Source organism: Nerophis lumbriciformis, linkage group LG05 (genome assembly GCF_033978685.3).
Source record: "Nerophis lumbriciformis linkage group LG05, RoL_Nlum_v2.1, whole genome shotgun sequence".
NCBI lineage: Eukaryota > Metazoa > Chordata > Actinopteri > Syngnathiformes > Syngnathidae > Nerophis > Nerophis lumbriciformis.
This window is the reverse complement of record NC_084552.2, coordinates 8,530,789-8,546,181: the sequence shown is the minus strand read 5'-3', so window position 1 is coordinate 8,546,181 and position 15,393 is coordinate 8,530,789. Positions and strand designations below refer to the sequence as shown.

At 40.9% G+C, this 15,393-nt stretch overlaps 1 protein-coding gene across 4 annotated transcripts in view; it reads left to right on the top strand.

Moving 5' to 3' along the window:
- usp6nl (USP6 N-terminal like) overlaps positions 1-15,393 on the top strand; it is a 90,951-nt gene that overhangs the window by 66,631 nt on the left and 8,927 nt on the right. For all 4 annotated transcript variants that reach the window (XM_061961310.2, XM_061961313.1, XM_061961312.2 and 1 more), the window contains 5 exons: positions 2,799-2,919; positions 2,997-3,091; positions 3,152-3,217; positions 12,135-12,234; positions 12,298-12,450. In XM_061961310.2, the coding sequence (XP_061817294.1) occupies positions 2,799-2,919; positions 2,997-3,091; positions 3,152-3,217; positions 12,135-12,234; positions 12,298-12,450 (535 nt within the window). The remainder of the gene's footprint in view (positions 1-2,798; positions 2,920-2,996; positions 3,092-3,151; positions 3,218-12,134; positions 12,235-12,297; positions 12,451-15,393) is intronic.

The following is a 15,393-nucleotide window of genomic DNA, read 5'->3' as shown; positions in this document are numbered from 1 at the left end:
GAGATGGCAAGAATGTGTGGATATCCTGCGACACTCAAAGCAGATGCATTTCCAACCATAAAGTCAAAGAAATCTGCCGCCAGACCCCCATTGAATCTGCCGGAGTGTGTGAGCAATTCAGGGACAAAGGACCTCGCTAGCACGGCAAACAATGGCGGCAGTTTGTTCCCGCAGACGAGCGAGCTAAACCCCCTGGATGTCTTGGCTCACACCGTCCCTTATGCCACCGAAAATGATCAAGAGAAGAATATCGACCCTAGCTTCCCTGGCCTGCTGACATCAACTCCAAAACTGGACAGATCAGCTTTCAGGAAAAGAGCGCGGATGAGGGTATGTCTACAGAATATATTAATTGATGAAAACTGGGCTGTCTGCACTCTCAAAGTGCATGTTGTTGCCAAATGTATTTCATATGCTGTAAACCTAGTTCATAGTTGTTAGTTTCCTTTAATGCCAAACAAACACAAACCAATCGTTGGTTAGAAGGCGATCGCCGAATTCGTCCTCGCTTTCTCCCGTGTCGCTGGCTGTCGTGTCGTTTTCGTCGGTTTCGCTTGCATACGGTTCAAACCGATATGGCTCAATAGCTTCAGTTTCTTCTTCAATTTGGTTTTCGCTACCTGCCTCCACACTACAACCATCCGTTTCAATACATGCGTAATCTGTTGAATCGCTTAAGCCGCTGAAATCCGAGTCTGAATCCGAGCTAATGTCGCTATAGCTTGCTGTTCTTTCCGCCATGTTTGTTTGTGTTGGCTTCACTATGTGGCGTCACAGGAAAATGGACGGGTGTATATAACGATGGTTAAAATCAGGCACTTTGAACCTTTTTTTAGGGATATTGCGTGATGGGTAAAATTTTGAAAAAAACTTCGGGAAAAAAAAAAAAAAAAGCCACTGGGAACTGATTTTTAATGGTTTTAACCCTTCTGAAATTGTGATAATGTTCCCCTTTAAGAAGGAAACTGTTGCTGCCATTATGATGTGCACTCATGTTTTCCAATTACCATAAGTCTTCAACTATACTAAGTATTTCAATGGTTGGAATCTGCGCTTTTGCATGATATTTTAGTGACTACCGTATTTTTCCGAGTATAAGTCGCTCCGGAGTATAAGTCGCTCCGGAGTATAAGTCGCACCGGCCGAAAATGCATAATAAAGAAGGAAAAAAACATATATAAGTCGCACTGGAGTATATGTCGCATTTTTTGGAGAAATGTATTTGATAAAAGCCAACAGCAAGAATAGACATTTGAAAGGCAATTTAAAATAAATGAAGAATAGTGAACAACAGGCTGAATAAGTGTACGTTATATGAGGCATAAATAACCAACTGGTATGTTAACGTAACATATTATGCTAAGAGTCATTCAAATAACTATAACATATAGAACATGCTATACGTTTACCAAACAATCTGTCACTCCTAATCGCTAAATCCCATGAAATCTTATACGTCTAGTCTCTTACGTGAATGAGATCAATAATATTATTTGATATTTTACGCTAATGTGTTCATCATTTCACACATAAGTCGCTCCTGAGTATAAGTCGCACTACGAAAAAAAACTGTGACTTATAGTCCAAAAAATACGGTAGTGTTGTCCTGATGCCAATATTATTTCGATACTTTTAAGTACTTTTCGATACTTTTCTAAATAAAGGGGACCGGAAGAAATTGCATTATTGGCTTTATTTTAACAAAAAATCTTAGGGTGTGCCGGACCGGTACTTTTCAGAGGCGGTATGGTACCGAATATGATTCATTAGTATCGCGGTACTATACTAATACCCGTATACCGTACAACCCTACTAGTTACTATGGTAATCTACGTCACAGCAGGTCAGACGGGGTACCAAGCAGTGTGGGTGGGGAGCGTTTCCAGAGCCTGAAATGTGGGACAGACGCAGAAGGAGATTTTTACAAGAAAGTTCTAAAGCTTAGTGATGTTTCAGATTGTAGATGTTTTTTGTTTTTTTACCCTTCGCGTTCATATTTCGCTGTGTTTGTTGCATTTGGCTTGATTGTAAAATATGTGGATGGAGAGAGGGTGTGACGTTCATATGTTGTCAATATTCAGGGTTTTATCCTTCATAGAAATATTTACCGTATTTTTCGGACTATAAGTCGCAGTTTTTTTCATAGTTTGGCCGGGGGTGCGACTTATACTCAGGAGCGACTTATGTGTGAAATGATTAACACATTAGTGTAAAATATCAAATAATATTATTGATCTCATTCACGTAAGATACTAGACGTATAAGATTTCATGGGATTTAGCGATTAGGAGTGACAGATTGTTTGGTAAACGTATAGCATGTTCTATATGTTATAGTTATTTGAATGACTCTTACCATAATATGTTACGTTAATATACCAGTTGGTTATTTATGCCTCATATAACGTACACTTATTCAACCTGTTGTTCGCTATTCTTGATTTATTTTAAATTGCCTTTCAAATGTCTATTCTTGCTGTTGGATTTTATCAAACACATTTCCCCCAAAAATGCGACTTATACTCCAGTGCGACTTATATGTTTTTTTCCTTCTTTATTGTGTATTTTCGGCCGGTGCGACTTATACTCCGGAAAATACGGTTACATTCCATTTTTAAGGCGGTCTTTCATAACATTTTTAGCATTCAATCAGACTTTATTGTGAGGTTTTGTATTAGTTTTCCTAAAAATAGTTATTCCAGCCCCCAGACATATTTTCTTCTGTAAATTTGGCCCCCGAGTCAAAGTAATTGGCCAAGCCTGGTCTAGACAACGTTCCTCCTGTGTTGATGTGTGCAGGAGGTGGGCTACTGCCAGGGCATGAGTCAGATCACAGCCCTGCTGCTCATCTACATGAACGAGGAGGACGCCTTCTGGGCTCTGGTCAAGCTGCTGTCAGGACATAAGCACGCCATGCACGGTGTCCACCACAGACAAACATCACCATGGCTACTTTGCAAGTGTCAGCAAGTTGTAACCCGCCTGTCCCCCATGCAGGCTTTTTTGTCCCCGGCTTCCCGAAGCTGATGCGCTTCCAGGAGCACCACGACCACATCATGAAGAAGATGATGCCCAAACTGAAGCATCACCTGGTGAGAGGTGCTACTTCATCAGCATGAACAAGACCCGTGCTGATGGATCTTTTGTTGTAGGACAACCAGGAGGTGCTGACCAGCCTGTACACCATGAAGTGGTTCTTCCAGTGCTTCCTGGACAGAGTGAGTACTTCACGCAGGCCACAGGAACAATGTTGGCCAATCAGTCCCCCAGAGATTTCGCAATGTTGCAAATTCAACCAATTCACACAAATTATGCGCCACCTTTGGCCAATCATCGATATTTTGTCCCCGCAGCACTCAAACTGTTAAATTAAAGGCCCGGGGGCCACATGCGGCCCGTTAAGCTTTCCAATCTGGCCCGCCGGACATTCCCAAAGAATTGTTCTAGATGTTTAAGATGTAAAGTGTAGCTGCCATTATGATGTGCACTCATTTTTTCTAATCACCTTCAACTATACTAAGTCTTTACATGCTTGGAATATGCATCATATACTAGTTACTATGCTCATCTAATTAGTTACTATGGTCATCTAATTAGTTACTATGGTCATCTAATTAGTTACTATGCTCATCTAATTAGTTACTATGCTCATCTAATTAGCTACTATGCTCATCTAATTAGTTACTATGGTCATCTAATTAGTTACTATGCTCATCTAATTAGTTACTATGCTCATCTAATCAGTTACTATGGTCATCTAATTAGTTACTATGCTCATCTAATTAGTTACTATGCTCATCTAATCAGTTACTATGGTCATCTAATTAGTTACTATGCTCATCTAATTAGTTACTATGCTCATCTAATTAGTTACTATGGTAAATCTAATTACTTCCTTTGGACATCTAATTAGTTACTATGGTAAATCTAACTAGTTACTATTGTAAATCTAATTAGTTACTATGGTCATCTAATTAGTTACTATGGTAAATCCAATTAGTTACTATGCTCATCTAATTAGTTACTATGGTAAATCTAATTAGTTACTATGGTAAATCTAATTACTTCCTTTGGACATCTAATTAGTTACTATGGTAAATCTAACTAGTTACTATTGTAAATCTAATTAGTTACTATGGTCATCTAATTAGTTACTATGGTAAATCCAATTAGTTACTATGGTAAATCTAATAAGTTACTATGGTCATCTAATGAGTTACTATGGTCATCTAATTAGCTACTTTGGTCATCTAATTAGTTACTGTGGTCATCTAATTAGTTACAATGGTAAATCTAATTAGTTACTATGGTCATCTAATTAGTTACTATGTTAAATCCAATTAGTTACTACGGTAAATCTAATTAGTTACTATGGTCATCTAATTAGTTACTGTGGTAAATCTAATTAGTTACTATGGTAAATCTAATTAGTTACTTTGGTCATCTAATTAGTTACTATGGTAAATCTAATTAGGTACTTTGGTCATCTAATTAGTTAGTATGGTAAATCGAATTAGTTACTATTGTAAATCTAATTAGTTACTATGGTCATCTAATTAGTTACTATGGTAAATCCAATTAGTTACTATGGTAAATCTAATTAGTTACTATGGTCATCTAATTAGTTACTATGGGCATCTAATTAGTTACTAAGGGCATATAATTAGTTACTTTGGTCATCTAAGTAGTTACTATGGTCATCTAATTAGTTATTATGGTCATCTAATTAGTTACTATGGTAAATCTAATTAGTTACTATGGTAAATACAGTTAGTTACTCTGGTAAATACAATTAGTTACTATGGTAGATCGAATTAGTTACTATGGTCATCTAATTAGTTACTATGGTACATCCAATTAGTTACTATGGTAAATCTAATTAGTTACTATGGTCATCTAATTAGTTACTGTGGTAAATCTAATGAGTTACTATGGTAAATCTAATTAGTTACTATGGTCATCTAATTAGTTACTATGGTCATCTAATTAGTTAATATGGTAATCTAACTAGTTACTATGGTAATCTAATGAGTTACTATGGTAATGTAAGTCACAGCAGGTCAGACGAGGTACCAAGCAGTGTGGGTGGGGAGTGTTTCCACAGAGTGTTTCCAGAGCCTGAAGTGTGGGTGTCAGGGACAGACGTGGAAGAAGATTTTTACAACATTTTTACTGCCTCACCAAAATACGGCAAACTGTCTGTAAATAGGGCCCCGGATGACATCACTTGGCCCGTTTTTTAGGTTTCGTTTGCGAGAATTCAAAGTTGTAAAGCTTAGTGATATATCACATATATCAGATTGTAGCTGGGTTTGTGTTTAGCCTTCATGTTTATATATCACTGTTTTGTTGCATTTCTGTTGTTTCACTTGATTGTAAAATATGTGGATGGAGAGGGGGTGTGACGTTCATATGTTGTCAATATTCACTGTTTTATCCCTCATAGTTATTAATATTGTAACATTCTTTATTTTCATCTACATTCTGGGTGTCTCATTCAGTAAAAAATGTTTTTAATTCCATTCTGTTTTTTAAGGTGGTCTGTCATGAAGTTTTTAGCTTTCAATCAGACATTATTGTGAGGTTTTGTATTAGTGTTCCTAAAAATAGATATACCGGCCCCCAGACGCATTTTTTTAATCTAAATTTGGCCCCCGAGTCAAAATAAATGCCCAGGCCTGGTCTAATCAAATGTCACCCTGCATCGTCCCACGTCTTCACTTCCTTGTTTACTTTGAACGAGATTCATTCATTCACTCGTTTATTAGTCATCGTCCACTCATTTACCAACAACAATCACCGCTATGTTAGATGACTATTTATATCTTGTGTGTGGCATTCATTGCATTAGCGGATTCTACACAATAAGATGGATTGGTGTCCAACTTTGAATCATCAAAAAAATAGTCAAAATTTCCAAACTTCCCGAGCTTTACTTCCCCTAGTAAATTTACTGGAAACTTTCCACCCCTTTGCAACCCTAGTCAGGACCACAATACAACCACTCATTGCAAGTTTATAAAATCACCAACAAAAGCATTAATTTCATAACACTTAACTGTATTTGTGTATGTATATGTATATATATATATATATATATATATATATATACATATACATATTAGAGATGCGCGGATAGGCAATTTATTTCATCCGCAACCGCGTCAGAAAGTCGTCAACCATCCGCCATCCACCCGATGTAACGTTTGATCAGAACTGCACCCGCCCGCCATCCGCCCGTTGTTATATATCTAATATTAATTTAAAAAAAAAAAAAAAAGGGTGAAAACTACGCGAATTGCACCTTGTGCAGACAAGATTTTTCGATCGGACACGGAGGAATTAGCGATGTAAAAGACCACGTTGGGACAAAAAAACACAAGTCTAATGCCGTTGCTAGCGATACAAGTGGAAAACTTTCAACGTTTTTCGTCGCCCAAACAGATTCTTTGGATGTGATAAATGCCGAAGTTTTATTTACGGAGGCAATAATTGAGCATGGACTTCCAATCGCACTGGCTGATCACATGGGACAGTTAATAATGTAATGCAACCTTTAAAAATCATTACGCGGTGATCGCGATCCCAAAAATAAACTTTTCTTGCATGATAATGTCCAGAAAAATTCGCTTTATATTACTATAGAGTCCTTTTAACGAATGAGTTTGATGGTTTATCACAAACCTTAAATGAAAGAAGTCCTTTGTTTTCTTGCACCATGGCCTTGCTTCGTGTTTGGTGCGCGTGTCGGCTGTATTTCACAGCACGACATACTGTTAAAAGTGTTTATACTATTTATACTTTCAATTAACAAATTGAAGTCTTGTGAAAGGTTGACAGGATAACTGGCATTAACTGTCAAAATAATTTCAAACTATTGAAGTTAGCTTACAGAATAAACATGTCAATCAACCCATATGATTTTTGCTGTAATATTTTTGTTTTGAAAAGTCACTGTGACTGATAGAAAAGTGATGGTTTTAGCAACATTTTAACCTGTCTGAATGCTAATAATCATTTTGCGTCGGGGGGCGAAGCCCTGAACCCTCCACCAGGACTTTGTCCTGGACCTACCGGGGCCTGCGGCCCTTGGACCCTGGCTACTAGGTTTTTCTGATTTAAAAGTTGGCAGGTATGGTGAGGTTATAAAGCTTTTGCCTGTTAAAGAAAGGAGACTAATCCAATGGAGCACAGACTTGCGCGTGCCACGCTGTCACGACCCAGACGCACACCAGTGCGCAATCATATGGGAGCCGCGCTGAGCGCACCTCCAAGCGCGTCTCGCTGCCGGCGACGGCCAGGTATGGGCCCACGCTCCAGCGCCATCCATTTTCAGGGCTAGTTGATTCGGCAGGTGGGTTGTTACACACTCCTTAGCGGGTTCCGACTTCCATGGCCACCGTCCTGCTGTCTATATCAACCAGGGTGAGCCCCACCCCTTTCGTGAGCGCACTGCGCGCGGAGTGACCCCTGTTACGCGCCCCCGGCAACAGGGGTGGCAAGCAGGTAAGCTGCGCGGGCGGAGCGCGCGGAGTGACCCATGTTACGAGCCCCCGGCCACGGGGGTGGCGGACAGGTAAGCTGCTTACCTGCTGCGCGTGACGCCGGCCGCGGCGAAAGCGGACGAGGCGGGGTGTCGGTGCGGTGGGCGCGGTAGTGACCCTGGACGTGCGTCGGGCCCTTCTCGCGGATCGCCTCATCTACGGCTCCCGGTGGGGCCCTCTCGGGGGAAGGGGCCTCGGTCCCGGACCCCGGCGAGGCGTCCCTTCTCCGCTCCGTAAAAGTGTCCATCTCTTTTCTTTTTTTTTCTTCTGTTGTGGCATATGCAGCAGGTGCCTGCTCGTTTTTCGTATGTGGGTAACAACATTTAACTATGTATATATATTTCCGAATTGGTTTAACTGCCACCCGCAAAAAAAAAAAAAAATCTAATTAATCCGCCCGACCCGACCCGCGAGCGGATAAAATCTTTTTTTTTTAAATTTCATCCGCCCGATCCGCGGATAATCCGCGGACTGCGCGGTTGTGTCCGCAAACCGCGCATCTCTAATACATATACATATACATATCCATCCATTTTCTACCGTTTATCCCTTTCGGGGTCGCGGGGGGTACTGGAGCCTATCTCAGCTACAATCATATATACAAACCCCGTTTCCATATGAGTTGGGAAATTGTGTTAGATGTAAATATAAACGGAATACAATGATTTGCAAATCCTTTTCAACCCATATTCAGTTGAATATGCTACAAAGACAACATATTTGATGTTCAAACTCAAACTTTATTTTTTTTTGCAAATAATCATTAACTTAGAATTTCATGGCTGCAACACGTGCCAAAGTAGTTGGGAAAGGGCATGTTCACCACTGTGTTACATGGCCTTTCCTTTTAACAACACTCAGTAAAGGTTTGGGAACTGAGGAGACACATTTTTGAAGCTTCTCAGGTGGAATTCTTTCTCATTCTTGCTTGATGTACAGCTTAAGTTGTTCAACAGTCCGGGGGTCTTCGTTGTGCTATTTTAGGCTTCATAATGCACCACACATTTTCAATGGGAGACAGGTCTGGACTACAGGCAGGCCAGTCTAGTACCCGCACTCTTTTTTACTATGAAGCCACGTTGATGTAACACGTGGCTTGGCATTGTCTTGCTGAAATAAGCAGGGGCGTCCATGGTAACGTTGCTTGGATGGCAACATATGTTGCTCCAAAAGCTGTATGTACCTTTCACCATTAATGGTGCCTTCACAGATGTGTAAGTTACCCATGTCTTGGCCACTAATACACCCCCATACCATCACACATGCTGGCTTTTACACTTTGCACCTATAACAATCCGGATGGTTCTTTTCCTCTTTGGTCCGGAGGACACAACGTCCACAATTTTCCAAAAACAATTTGAAATGTGGACTGGTCAGACCACAGAACACTTTTCCACTTTGTATCAGTCCATCTTAGATGAGCTCAGGCCCAGCGAAGCCGACGGCGTTTCTGGGTGTTGTTGATAAACGTTTTTCGCCTTGCATAGGAGAGTTTTAACTTGCACTTACAGATGTAGCGACCAACTGTAGTTACTGACAGTGGGTTTCTGAAGTGTTCCTGAGCCCATGTGGTGATATCCTTAGTTACTGACTGTGGGTTTCTGAAGTGTTCCTGAGCCCATGTGGTGATATCCTTTACACACTGATGTGGCTTGTTGATGCAGTACAGCCTGAGGGAGCGAAGGTCACGGGCTTAGCTGCTTACGTGCAGTGAAAAAAAAGTTTGAGTTTGAACATCAAATATGTTGTCTTTGTAGCATATTCAACTGAATATGGGTTGAAAATGATTTGCAAATCATTGTATTCCGTTTATATTTACATCTAACACAATTTCCCAACTCATATGGAAACGAGGTTTGTATATATATATATATATATATATATGCATATATACCATACCAACTTTATTTATAAAGCCCTTTAAAAACAAGCACAGTTGAAGAACAAAGGGCTGTACACCACAAAGAAATAGAGGCAAAGGACAGACTAAAAAATAACATTTAAAACAGAAGTAAAATACACATTGAAAAAGCAATTACCGCATTTTTCGGAGTATAAGTCGCTCCGGAGTATAAGTCGCACCGGCCGAAAATGCATAATAAAGAAGGAAAAAAACATATATAAGTCGCACTGGAGTATAAGTCGCATTTTTGGGGGAAATGTATTTGATAAAAGCCAACAGCAAGAATAGACATTTGAAAGGCAATTTAAAATAAATAAAGAATAGTGAACAACAGGCTGAATAAGTGTACGTTATATGAGGCATGAATAAGCAACTGGTATGTTAACGTAACATATTATGGTAAGAGTCATTCAAATAACTATAACATATAGAACATGCTATACGTTTACCAAACAATCTGTCACTCCTAATCGCTAAATCCCATGAAATCTTATACGTCTAGTCCAGGGGTCGGCAACCCGCGGCTCTAGAGCCGCTCTTTAGCGCCGCCCTAGTAGCTCTCTGGAGCTTTTTCAAAAATGTATGAAAAATGGAAAAAGTTGAGGGGGAAAAAATATTTTTTGTTTTAATATGGTTTCTGTAGGAGGACAAACATGACACAAACCTCCCTAATTGTTATAAAGCACACTGTTTGTATTAAACATGCTTCACTGATTCGAGTATTTGGCGAGCGCCGTTTTGTCCTACTAATTTTTGCAGTCCTTGAACTCACCTTAGTTTGTTTACATGTATATCTTTCTGCGACTTTCTAGGACGTGTTTTATGCCACTTCTTTTTCTGTCTCATGTTGTCCACCAAACTTTTAACGTTGTGCATGAAAGGTGAGTTTTGTTGATGTTATTGACTTGTGTGGAGTGCTAATCAGACATATTTGGTCACTGCAAGCTAATCGATGCTAACATGCTATTTAGGCTAGCTATATGTACATATTGCATCATTATGCCTCATTTGTAGCTATATTTGAGCTCATTTAGTTTCCTTTAAGTCATATTAATTCAATTTATCTGTATGTAATATGGCTTTTAATTTTTTGCGGCTCCAGACAGATTTGTTTTTGTATTTTTGGTCCAATAAGGCTCTTTCAACATTTTGGGTTGCCGACCCCTGGTCTAGTCTCTTACGTGAATGAGATCAATAATATTATAATGTGTTCATCATTTCACACATAAGTCGCTCCTGAGTATAAGTCGCACCCCCGGCCAAACTATGAAAAAAACTGTGACTTATAGTCCGAAAAATACGGTACAAATTATCCTAAGAACAATTTGTTAGATAAAAAGCAGTTAAAAAGTTAAAAACAGTTAAAAAAGTTAAAAACAGTTTAAAGTCTCATGCTGGGTTAAAAGCCAGTGAATAAAAATGGGTTTTAAGAAGGTTCTTAAAAGTAGCCAAAGAAGGGGCCTGTCTCACATGGAGAGGGAGATTATTCCAAAGTTGGGACCTGCAACAGAGAAGGTATATATATATATATATATATATATATATATATATATATTAGGGCTGTAACGGTACGTGTATTTGTATTGAACCGTTTCGGTACGGGGGTTTCGGTTCGGGTTAGGCACAACACACGGCATGCTAGCAGCTAACGGGCTAGGATAGACTGACCATACGTCCTCTTTTCACCGGACATGCCCTCTTTTGTCAGGGCGGAGTTTCTTAAATGCCTCAAATGTCCGGCATTTTGAGTTAGGGTTGCGTGTATTTTCAATGTACGTTCAGGGTTAAGAAGGGGTTAAAAACAAAACAAACAGCAGCATTGGTGAGGGAGGGGCAGAGACAGAGAGAGAGAGAGAGTTATGATAAACGCCAGGCTCTGCTTTTTATCCATAGATTTATCACATTTAATTTTTTATTATCTACAGCAGGGGTGTCAAAAGTGTGCCATTTGCGGCCCGCAGCTAATGTTTTAAAGGCCCACGGCACATTGTAAAAAATACTATTCAAATAAACAAAAACATAACAAAAGTGAAATAATAAAGGTTAAATGTAATTTGGAAAAAGTTGCAATGTTGACTAATAAAACAAAGCTGTTTTTTTTTTTTTTCAAACTGTCATTGCTCAAAACATAATATTGAATCAAAATCAATGTTATTATGAATTATTGACCTATCCAAGGTTCCCATTACTTCACATCAAATATTACACTAAGAAAAATATTTTTGGTGAAAGATTTTGCTAATTTGGTCAATAAATAACCCAAAAATGTATATTTTGTTGTTTTCTTACTGCACCGAAAATGAACCAAACCGTGACCTCTAAACCGAGGTCTGTACCGAACCTAAATTTTTGTGTACCGATACACCCCTAATATGTGTACTTCTTTTTTTTTCTCCACTAATTAAGATTAGTCTTATTGAAATGTGTCTTGTTGTTGTCTCCTTCCCCCTGTTTTTGTGGGCATTTGCATTTCCAACATTTCAATGTATATGCGTTGTAAAAATTCAAAATCCGAAATAAATATTAAATAAAAAATAATAATAAAAAGCGTTATAAAAGTACTTTTAAAAATGCTGTAAAATCCAGCATTTTATGCCGCAACAATCCCCCCGAAGAAGCCTGTGAAACCCTGGAGGGACTGATGAGAGTAGTCTCAACCGTCTCCACATTGTTGGCGTTTCCTTGCAGACTCCCTTCACCCTCACTCTCAGGATCTGGGACATCTACATCCTGGAGGGGGAAAGACTTCTGCCCGCTATGTCCTACACGGTCCTCAGACTGCACAAGAGTAGGTCCCTTCAGTTCTGTCCCCGCACTCTGACCCATGCTAACCGGGCTGCTCCCTCCACAGAGAACCTGATGAAGATGTCCATGGAGGAGCTGGTGGACTTCCTGCAGGTGTCTTTGTCCAAAAATTTTATTTTTGAGGATGACTTTGTGATCGAGCAGCTGCAGGCCTCCATGGTGGAGCTCCGCAGGGTCAAGCTGGAGCTGCCGGCACCAGGTAGCTATTTAAGCACTCATTAAACCCAGTGGTTCCCAAAGTAGGCCCGGGAGGGTGCCAGCAATCTGGGGGGTGGGGAGAAAGACATCCAAAAAGCTGAAGAAGGGAAAAAGACACTGATATTGGGAAAGGAATGTGAGCATGAATGAACGCTTGAACTTTTTCACTATTTTCTCGTGTCTGCAACGTCCACCACGTGACCACACACACACACACACACACACACACACACACACACTCTCTCTCGAATGGGCAGCGACGTGATAGCAACAGACTGTTTCAAAGTCTTCATCAGACATACAGTATCATTAGATGCCAGAGCAACGTTCAATAGAAGGTGCTCACTGCTGACATGTCCTCTGTGCACAGCTAAATCAAATCCCATCTGAATTCTACAAACCCCGTTTCCATATGAGTTGGGAAATTGTGTTAGATGTAAATATAAACGGAATACAATGATTAGCAAATCCTTTTCAACCCATATTCAGTTGAATATGCTACAAAGACAACATATTTGATGTTCAAACTCATAAACTTTATTTTTTTGCAAATAATCATTAACTTTAGAATTTGATGCCAGCAACACGTGCCAAAGTAGTTGGGAAAGGGCATGTTCACCACTGTGTTACATGGCCTTTCCTTTTAACAACACTCAGTAAACGTTTGGGAACTGAGGAGACACATTTGTGAAGCTTCTCAGGTGGAATTCTTTCCCATTCTTGCTTGATGTACAGCTTAAGTTGTTCAACAGTCCGGGGGTCTCCGTTGTGCTATTTTAGGCTTCATAATGCGCCACACATTTTCAATGGGAGACAGGTCTGGACTACAGGCAGGCCAGTCTAGTACCCGCACTCTTTTACTATGAAGGCACGTTGATGTAACACGTGGCTTGGCATTGTCTTGCTGAAATAAGCAGGGGCGTCCATGGTAACGTTGCTTGGATGGCAACATATGTTGCTCCAAAACCTGTATGTACCTTTCAGCATTAATGGTGCCTTCACAGATGTGTAAGTTATCCATGTCTTGGGCACTAATACACCCCTATACCATCACACATGCTGGCTTTTACACTTTGCATATAACAATCCAGATGGTTCTTTTCCTCTTTTGTCCGGAGGACCAACGTCCACAGTTTCCAAAAACAATTTGAAGTGTGGACTCGTCAGACCACAGAACACTTTTCCACTTTGTATCAGTCCATCTTAGATGAGCTCAGGCCCAGCGAAGCCTACGGCGTTTCTGGGTGTTGTTGATAAACGGTTTTCGCCTTGCATAGGAGAGTTTTAACTTGCACTTACAGATGTAGCGACCAACTGTAGTTACTGACAGTGGGTTTCTGACGTGTTCCTGAGCCCATGTGGTGATATCCTTTACACACTAATGTCGCTTGTTGATGCAGTACAGCCTGAGGGATGGAAGGTCACGGGCTTAGCTGCTTACGTGCAGTGATTTCTCCAGATTCTCTGAACCCTTTGATGATATTACAGACCGTAGATGGTGAAATCCCTAAATTCCTTGCAATAACTGGTTGAGAAAGGTTTTTCTTAAACTGTTCAACAATTTGATCACGCATTTGTTGACAAAGTGGTGACCCTCGCCACATCCTTGTTTGTGAATGACTGAGCATTTCATGGAATCTACTTTTGTACCCAATCATGGCACCCACCTGTTCCCAATTAGCCTGCACACTTGTGGGATGTTCCAAATAAGTGTTTGATGAGCATTCCTCAACTTTATCAGTATTTATTGCCACCTTTCCCAACTTCTTTGTCACGTGTTGCTGGCATCAAATTCTAAAGTTAATGATTATTTGCACAAAAACAAAGTTTTTGAGTTTGAACATCAAATATGTTGTCTTTGTAGCATATTCAACTGAATATGGGTTGAAAATGATTTGCAAATCATTGTATTCCGTTTATATTTACATCTAGCACAATTTCCCAACTCATATGAAACGGGGTTTGTACACAAAATAAACACATACCGTGTTTTTCCACTATAAGGCGCACTTAAAACCATAGACATGTTCTAAGGGTACGCAGCATGGAGCGCTACTGCCTACTGGCGCTGACGAGACGCGGGGCCGCCATCTTGGAGTGGTGATCCGCTCCACTCAGTGCAATTCATTTGGCAGGAGCAATGAACATTTAATTAATCTTACCTCACTGAATACCACTGATTGTCACGCGCTTTTTTGTCATACGTGATAAAAGACACCATCCATCCATCCATCTTCTTCCGCTTATCCGAGGTCGGGTCGCGGGGGCAGCAGCCTAAGCAGGGAAGCCCAGACTTCCCTCTCCCCAGCCACTTCGTCCAGCTCCTCCCGGGGGATCCCGAGGCGTTCCCAGGCCAGCCGGGAGACATAGTCTTCCCAACGTGTCCTGGGTCTTCCTCGTGGCATCCTACCGGTCGGACGTGCCCTAAACAACTCCCTAGGGAGGCGCTCGGGTGGCATCCTGACTAGATGCCCGAACCACCTCATCTGGCTCCTCTTGATGTGGAGGAGCAGCGGCTTTACTTTGAGCTCCCCCCGAATGACAGAGCTTCTCACCCTATCTCTAAGGGAGAGCCCCGCCACCCGGCGGAGGAAACTCATTTCGGCCGCTTGTACCCGTGATCTTGTCCTTTCGGTCATAACCCAAAGCTCATGACCATAGGTGAGGATGGGAACGTAGATCGACCGGTAAATTGAGAGCTTTGCCTTCCAGCTCAGCTCCTTCTTCACCACAACGGATCGATACAGCGTCCGCATTACTGAAGACGCCGCACCGATCCGCCTGTCGATCTCACGATCCACTCTTCCCTCACTCGTGAACAAGACTCCGAGGTACTTGAACTCCTCCACTTGGGGCAAGATCTCCTCCCCAACCCGGAGATGGCACTCCACCCTTTTCCGGGCAAGAACCATGGACTCGGACTTGGAGGTGCTGATTCTCATCC